The sequence below is a fragment of the Condylura cristata genome, unplaced genomic scaffold (genome assembly GCF_000260355.1).
Source record: "Condylura cristata isolate star-nosed mole 26May11 unplaced genomic scaffold, ConCri1.0 scaffold00001, whole genome shotgun sequence".
NCBI classification, from domain to species: domain Eukaryota; kingdom Metazoa; phylum Chordata; class Mammalia; order Eulipotyphla; family Talpidae; genus Condylura; species Condylura cristata.
The window spans coordinates 17,055,422-17,064,034 of record NW_004567102.1 but is presented as its reverse complement, the minus strand read 5'-3'; the positions used below and the strand labels follow the sequence as shown (position 1 = coordinate 17,064,034).

Here is an 8,613-nt window from a genome sequence, read left to right as displayed (position 1 = left end):
GAACTCATGCGGAAGCGGCTTTAGATTCTCAGTGCTGTGCTTTAACCCGCTGCGCCACCAGGGAGGGCCCTCAATATATTTTTTAAAAGATTTATTTATGCATACAAGAACTAGGATACAGGCCAGAAGTGTAGAGGTGAGAGTATTTCCCAGAGACAGAGTGGGGAGCACAAACAGTCACTGTTGAGAGAAGCAGCTGGCAGAGAGGAGAGGTCTGCTGTGCCATGTGGGTCACCTCCCTGGCTGGGGGTCCAACTCGTGCTGCAGTGGCTGTGGACAGCTTCATAGTGTTGTGCTTTTAACCTTTTGTGTCACCAGAGAGGGTCCCTGTTCAGTATTGTTAATAAGCGTCTAGTTTTTTGTTTTTTACTATTTATTATCCAAATTCACACACTGAAAAGTTGAAAGAGATGTACAATGAACTTTATTTCTCACCACCTAGATACAGAAATGGACATTATATTACTATGTTTGCTTCATCGTGTATCTCTCTATACCTCTATCCCTCAATAAAACCTGTTTTTCCCTCATGCATTTCAAAGAAAGTTGCAGACAGCCGTGCAGTCACTCTAGATAACTCAGCAAGAAAATTATAATATTTTCACCATGATTGACAATGGTGAATTAAGAGTCAGAACTGCATTTAAGGAGGTGGTGAGATATTTCGCCTAGGTCTTCTTCAGGTCCCAGAGAGATAGAAAGTGAGGACAGCAGACCACAGGAGAACTGTCAGCTCTGAATCATGACCTGATTCTTCACATTCCCCCAGGTGTTGAAGAGCCACGGACAAGACTATCTGGTCGGCAATGCACTGAGCAGGGTTGACATTCATCTGGTTGAACTTCTCTACTACGTGGAAGAAATTGACCCCAGTCTTCTGGACAACTTCCCTCTGCTGAAGGTGATGTCTGCCACAGTTGTCAGAGGGAAGGCTCATACCTCCCATCTTGGAATCTAAGATTTGGACTCGTGGCCTGGTGATCAAAGCTCCCCAGCACAATCCCGGCCTTCACTCTGGCCGAGGCTTCCCAGTCTGCTCTTTGTCTGATCTGAGGGCTTCTGACCTGAGGCATGAAAAGAATTGTTTGCTGAGGGAAAATGCTGTGATGCTTTCCCAAGAAGAGTGATTGGGGTTTCACAAGAAGGGCCCAGGATCAACCTCTCTCCCACATCCCTGAGAGGGTTTCAGTCCTGGTTTCTCCGGGACCCCTTTACCCCAGGTGTGTGTTTGTGTTTCCACCTGAGTGTGTGTGTGCAGGCCTCTTTCCCTCAGCTCCTGCCCCCCTTTTCAGATGCTGTAGACTCGCTCACAGCCCCTCTTAATCTTTCTTGTTCAGTTCTCAGGGTCCCCCTTTACATTTTCTCTGTTTGGTTCAGCGCAGTCTTCCTCTGTCTTCATTATTCCTCTGTGGAGACTTTATCTGTGTGGATTCTCACAGACACACCACCCTTCTTTATGTTGTCTAAGAAGTAGAGTCCACAAGGTTTCCGTGCAGGGAAGGAGAAGGGGAGGATATGAGCTGAATAGTCTGAAACCAGGTCATCTTCAGGGAATGAGTGTGGCGCTGGAATTTCCTCTCTGATCTTTTCTCACTGGTGTCTGCTTGCCAACTCCTGGTGGTGCTGATGGAGGGGAGGGTCTCAGAGGTCCTGGCCTGTGCTAATAACAGGCAGGGGTTGGCTCCTCTCTGAGTCTGTGCTCTTGTGCATTGCAGGCCCTGAAAGCCAGAGTCAGCAGCCTCCCGAATGTGAAGAAGTTTCTGCAGCCTGGCAGTCAGAGGAAGCCTCCCGTAGATGAGAAAGTTTTAGAAGAAGCAAAGAGGATTTTCAACATCCAATAAAGCAGGCATAGTCACCTAGCACATTGAGGACCAATCTTCTGAAGATTTCCAGTAATGCATTGCTTTGCCTACTGTAGATTCTGCCTAGTGTGAGATGAATAAAGTATACTTTGGACAAATAACAAACGTCCAATAAGCCAATAAACATGCTTCAGTGTAATTCATTCTTTTACATGAGGATCCAATATAAAATCATATTTCAATCTTTTCTATATGCTTCTTTCTTAGAATTCAGCAATAAATAAAGAGCAAAACTGTAGGTAATATGGTCTCTTCTATTTTCCAGAAATTGTAATAAAACATCTGCAAGCAGCCTTTGAACAGACACGTGTAAGCATTCACCCAATGCCTACGTGAGTTTGTGGAGGCTTCTCCACACCAACATGCAATTCTTGGGACACCACCAGGGTGTTTGCAAATTCAAATCAATTCAGCTCCATTGTGATACTACCAACCTAGAGACAGAACAGGTGCCATAGGTCAAGTGTTTACTTTCCCAAGACCACCCCCTTTCCCAGTGCCAGTCTCCTGCCCAGGCTGTTATCTGTGCTTTTGACCAACTGAGGTTGATCAGAGATTCACACATCTCCTTCTCAGGCTTGATTAATTTTGCTGGAGTCACTCACAGATTTAAGGAAACCCATCTGCTCACTACGTCGCCAATTTACTACAAAGGATCTAACTTAGGAAGAGTCAGATGGAAGAGAAGCAGAAGCCCAAATGAACAGAGGATGGAAACGAGGTTGCCATGTGCTGCTCAAGTGCAACATTCTCTCCACATCTTCAGTGCTCACCAACTTGGAAATTCTCCAAGCCTCTCCTCTGGGTTTTTAATGGAGGAGTCATTACACAGGTGTAACTGACTCATTGGTCATAGGCTCAACCTCCAGCTCCTCTACCCTACATGGAGGTCTGAGTGGGATGGAGGGTTAGCTCCTACTCATGCTTGTTTTCTGGCAACCAGTCCCCATTGCGAAGAGTCTTCCAAAAGTTATGATCATTAACACCATATCAAAAACATCTTTACCATCTCACCACAGCAAATCCCAGACTCATTATGAGCCAGGAAATGTGGATATGTATGAGAAACCAACTATGTATGAGAAATACATCTTGGTCATCTAAATGACCAAATGAATATTTTTTATTAATCACAATATTGCAGAAATTCATAGGTTTTTCTGACATTCTTAGGTTTTCCCAGGAAATCCCTCTCTATTTAGGCAGAAAGAAATTTTCTACTTTTTTTTTGAGAACCATTTTCCTTCTAAAATAAAAAAAGCCTGTGTTACACATTTCTGAAGAACTATTAAGTCTACTACAGACTGGTGTTCTAGGAGATGGGGGCATAATGAGAACAAAACAGAAGCAGCATGCTGTCCCTAGAGTCAGAATCACTCTGCATTACTGCTGTGGGGCCCTGGATATAGGCCTTCCTCTCAGTGTACCCAGTGGGCCTCAGAACAACCTTCCAAATATAGATGACAGGCAAGAATTAGAGAGATATGAAGATATACGGCAAGTATTTTTTCTTCTGCCCTGTCAGTGAACCACAGTGCCTGGCATAGGAGTGAATTCTATTTTAGCCACATTAGGGACAAAACATTAACTGACCCAGGTATTAAGGCTCTGTCACATCGAGTCCTCATACAGGGTGAACTTCCCCAGTCAGTGTGGCTGGGATAGGAGCAGACAGACAAACAGGGCTCCCTGACTGAAGGTTCACTATGCTCTAATCTGTAGTCTAGTTACACTCAAAGCAATTTTCCTGAAATGGGAAACTGAGCATCACTGCCTTTCTTTAGCTCCTTTGGTGATTTCCATGACCTGCAGGGATGTCTCCTCACATCTCAGGTCTGGACCCATAGGAGCCCCTTGCTTCCCTGCCTGGGACCTTTGCCAGCACATGTCAGTGCTCTTTCCCCTGGCCACACTGAATTCTTCGCGATGTTGCTCCCGGGAGACTGAACTATCTGTCTTCCCTCAGAGATAGTAAATCTGCAGTAAGCTTGAAGGCCACTGTGCCTCCCCCACTATACTGTGAGGGTTGGTGTGTAGAATGGCATCAACACACCTCTATACACACCCGGATGATCTAAGGGCCTGAGTCTTTAGGAGTTCTCACATAGCTGCTGACTGACATCTGCACTTATTCATCCATTTCTTTAAAATATTTTCATTAATGTCACCCAAATGCAATGCATGGAAATTTCTTAGTTCCTAATCCAACAACTGAAAATAAACATCCATGCTTAATGCAATATTATTCACAACAGCCAAGAACTAGAAGCAACCTAAGTGCCCATTAGTTGACAAATGAATAAAAAAGACATGGTATATACACACAGTGAAATACTACTCAGCCATAAAAAAGATGATATCCTGCCATTGGTAACAACATGAATGGATCTAGAGGTATTTTATTAGTGAAATAAACCAGTCCATAAAAGAAAAACAATGAATGATTTCACTCACATGTAGTTGAGAGAGAACAAAAAGATGAACTGAATAAACAAAAATAAACTCATGACTATGGAAACATTTTATAGTTACCATAAAGGAAGAGAATAGGTACATTGGGACAAAAGGGATAATGATTATGGAGTAGGATAAAATTGGATGCTTATCAATGAACTTGTAAACAACCAAAACAGGTCTTTAGCTTGCCACTCAGAAAGCCAAACTCTGAAGCAGGAGATGGTCTTATTAAGGAGGTGGCCACCCAGGGAGCCAGTGGGAAAGAAGCCCTAAAAGTTGGCTTCCTAATGGGTGGCAATGCTGGGATTCCATCAGGGAGGAGGGAAACGAGGAGATGTGGGATGTGAGGGAGTGGGGAATTCCTCTCAGTGGACTGGGGACCTCCCATCCCTAGGTCCCAGGAGATGCCTGGCAGTCTAAGGGACTTGAGTCACAGTGTCTGGCTTCTCTGCAGGGTGTCTCCTTGTGGTCATCAGCCAGCACAATCAGCAGTTATTTGTTTCCATGTCACTATCAACCTCAGAGACACAGAATTTTTATTAGAGATGCAACATAATCGGTTTTCAAGGTTTCCTCAGAAAAGAAAGTGGCTGGAGAAAAATACATTTGTTGCAAATTAAAAACTAATCACCTAGGGAAGGATAAAGGATAACAGAGTAAAGGGTGGTTAAAATTTAATTCTGCTTAGTTCTACTTTTCTAAAAAAAGCTTAAGCTACAGGTTGACAGGGGGATGGGGCTACAAACTTAATGAGTATGCAGTGTTGTTATGTACTGAAACTTACATGTTTTTATGTGTAATGTTAGAGTACAATGTTACTTCAGTTAAACAACAAAGGAAAGTTATGAGACAATTAAAGAATACTAGATGCTAGGTATTTGCTAAAGTAAGAAATGAGAAATTTTACTGTTATAGTGTTAGTTTAGTGTTATACTATCTGCTAAAAGGAAGTATTTACATTTTAAAGAAACATTCTAACATACACCATCAACAATAAAAAGATACATAAAAAGATACATTTATGCAATGTTATTCATTACAGCATTGCTTTTTATTGCAAAACATTGGAAATAACCCAAATGCCCATTGTTAGACAGTTGTTGTATAGTTAGACAATTATTGGTTGTCAGGAAAGACTGACTCATTTTGCAACAGATGGCACTGGTTCATTTTTGGAAATAATAGAGCTATTGGCATCTACAATATTTGTCCTCTGAAACTTTCAAAAAAGTTGTGACATTCTAAGTGAATAGGTGAGCCAAGCAGATCCACTAGGAAAAAAATATTTAGACTTGCATTTCTGAAGTTGAATCTTTTAAAAGATTGAGTCCAACTAACACTATTTAAAGGATTTTCATCATTATTTTATTCACTAAGCATTCACTGAACACCTATTTTGGTTCCTGCATTGTTTGATGACACTGTAGCACATATAAGAACACCTTTCTCCTCAGACAATGAGTAAATAAAATGATGAAAAAAACTAGCTATGACTAGTAGGACTGCTATGAAGAAAATAAACAAGAAAAGCATGATGGAGAGTATTTGGGATGGTAATGGGAGGTGCTAATTTAGAATTATTGGTCATAGAAGATTAAGTTCTAAATAACAGGAAGCAACCAGGTATGAAAAGACCCATGGTACTAGGCTTTCCACAGCAGGAAAAGTGAGGGCAAGAACCTGGATAGGAACAACTTTGGTGTGTTTTAGGCACAGAAGGCAGGCAGTTTTGTATAAGCATGATGGGGAAGTGCGGGGGACCTTGACCAGCAAGGCCCGAGAGTCGGGGCCCCAGGTCCGGCGAACAAAAGAATCAGTCACACGCGTATAGCAGAACAAAGAGAGCTCTTTATTGGGTTTTTATCTCAGCTTATATATAATACAAGAGGTGGGGGATGCAGAAGTCGGGAAGGGAGAAGGCCAATAGACAATAGACATGCAGCAATGTTTGGTAGCAGTTGGTCTCGCGAGGGGCGAAAGTGGGCGAGAAAAGAGAGAGGAAAAGGAAAAGGTAGGGGCAGGGAGTTCTTCCCACATGCCTTTTGCAACCCGGATGTTTTTCTCTATCCGGTTCCCACATGTCTTTTGCAACCCGGATGTTTTTCTCTATCCGGACTCCATTTCACCTTTTTATGGCTGCTGACAGAAGCCAGATGCCGGCCTCGGTCCCCAACATCGATGGGGAAGTACAAAGATGAGATCAGAGACCCACACATGGGTCTATCCATTATCTAATTGTCACAGAGTAATCATCAGAAGGTTTAGTGACTTAACACATCAAACATTTACCATCTCTCACAGTTTCCAAGGGTCAGGAATTTGGGATTGACTTAGACCAGTTTTTCTGGGTTAGAATATTTCAGGAGGTTGCAGGTAAGTCATCAATAGGGGGTGCAGTCATCTGAAAGCTCAGTGGGGTTGGGGATCCTCTTCCAAAATGGCTCACTCCTATGCATAGGCAGAGACCTCAGTTCCTCTATGACTCTTGACAGTCGGCCTCAGTTCCTTGCCTTCTGTGCTTCTTGTAGGACCAATTGAATGTTCTCATGACAGAGCAGCCCACTGCATCAAGAACAAGCAAACCAAGAAAGAGCAAGATGGAAGCAATGATGTCTGTTAGCACTCATATTGGAAGTTATATTTCTGACAACAGTGACAGATTGAGAAGATCGTCTAGGATGAAACAGCATTTGGAGAGGAAAATCAGGTGGGAGTTTACCAAGTGATCTGAGAAAGAGGTGTCCACTGAAGTAGAGAGCAGGAAAGTGTGATATCACAATGCCAAAAGAGAGGCCTGCGGACTGAAGAGGGGACACTAAACTTGGTACCACAAAGGTCACTGCTGCTGACCTTGATGAGAACAATTGCAGCGAAGTGGTTTGAGGAAGTCCAATCAGAGAGTTTGAGGAGAACATGGAAAATGAAAACACAGCAGCTATTGATGACCTTTTTAAGAAGTTTTGCTCCCCAAAAGGGGCAGAGTGGTATAGTAGACTGACTTTATCTGAGATGTGGAAAAGGAAGGAAGGCTTATGTAAGCTAGACTAGGTCTACCGGTTTTCCCTGTTGCTATTTCCTTCCCTCTTTCCTGTCACTTCCAATAGTAGGCTCTACTTGTTCTCTCCAATGTCTTGTGATATTGTTTCTTAACCAATGAGCTAGTTGTTGTATCAATTCTTTAGTTCAAAGCTCTTTTCTCAGTTTCACCTTTATCCTCTTTGCTACAGATTAGAGCCAGATACCCTTATCCATCAACAAGGAGATTTTCTGCCAAAGCCATCAACCCTCCACTGAACTCCAGTGCTCATTTAATCAATCTTATGAGTTGCTTTTTCTTTGCTAATTGATGCTCTTCCTTGCCAACAGTCTGTCAGGCTCATCCCATTCAATCCTGCATCATTTCCAAAAATCAGAGTTTTCAAGAATGAATAGCAAGTTACCAACAACAGTTCTCCCTTCTCAGAGTTCTGACTTGTAAAGATACCACAGAAGTGTTCCACAGTCTGACACTGGACAGTGAATGCAACATTTAGTAGGGAAGGTTGGATGAATCTCAAGAATGGCAGGACCACTCTTCCACACTCTCTATATACCCATTTCCTTCTTATCTTGGCATAGTCTCCCCATTTATCACTCACTCTAAATGAATTATAATGTACTGACATAAATAGAAGAGAGGCAAACTCATAACTTTAAATGAGATGACAACTTGCCAGGTTATAACTCACTGAAAACAAATGTAAATGTGAAGCAAAATATTTTAATACCAATCTTTAAATATATGCAGGGAGTTTCCTGTTTAAATTTGCCAAATACAAAAGCAGCTGTGTAATAGTGGAAATAATGACCCTAATATTGTGCTTTATAAATTAATATTTTTATTATAAGCTTTCTTGAAATGTTCTACACACATATATGTGCAGAAAACATGCTAAATGCTTATTGACTGAATTACACTTAATTGTCAAGTTCCATGTTTATGTTTAAAGATTTAAATTTGACTGTTTAAAATCAGTACATTGCGGCCCTCCCTGGTGGCACAGTGGGTTAAAGCACACCACTAAGAAGCTGAAACCACTTCCCATGAGTTCTATTCCGCCTGCCCGGGAGGTGACCACATGGTGTGGCAGACCTCTCCTGACCCGCCCACTGCTCCCCTCAGCAGTGTACTTCATTGATCTGCCTGTTCTGCTCCCCACTCTGTCTCTGGTGAAGTCTTTCACCACCCCTGAGTCTCTGGCCTGTACCCCAGTTCTGTATGCACAAATAAATAAATCTTTTAAAAAAAAATCAG

The 8,613-nt window shown here is 42.3% G+C and overlaps 1 protein-coding gene across 1 annotated transcript in view; it reads left to right on the top strand.

Moving 5' to 3' along the window:
- LOC101625821 (glutathione S-transferase A2) overlaps positions 1-1,912 on the top strand; it is a 10,684-nt gene extending 8,772 nt beyond the window's left edge. Inside the window, exons 6-7 of the mRNA XM_004673570.2 lie at positions 770-901; positions 1,716-1,912. Of these exons, the coding sequence (XP_004673627.1) occupies positions 770-901; positions 1,716-1,841 (258 nt within the window). The 3' untranslated portion in view covers positions 1,842-1,912. The remainder of the gene's footprint in view (positions 1-769; positions 902-1,715) is intronic.
- Positions 1,913-8,613: the final 6,701 nt, after the last annotated feature.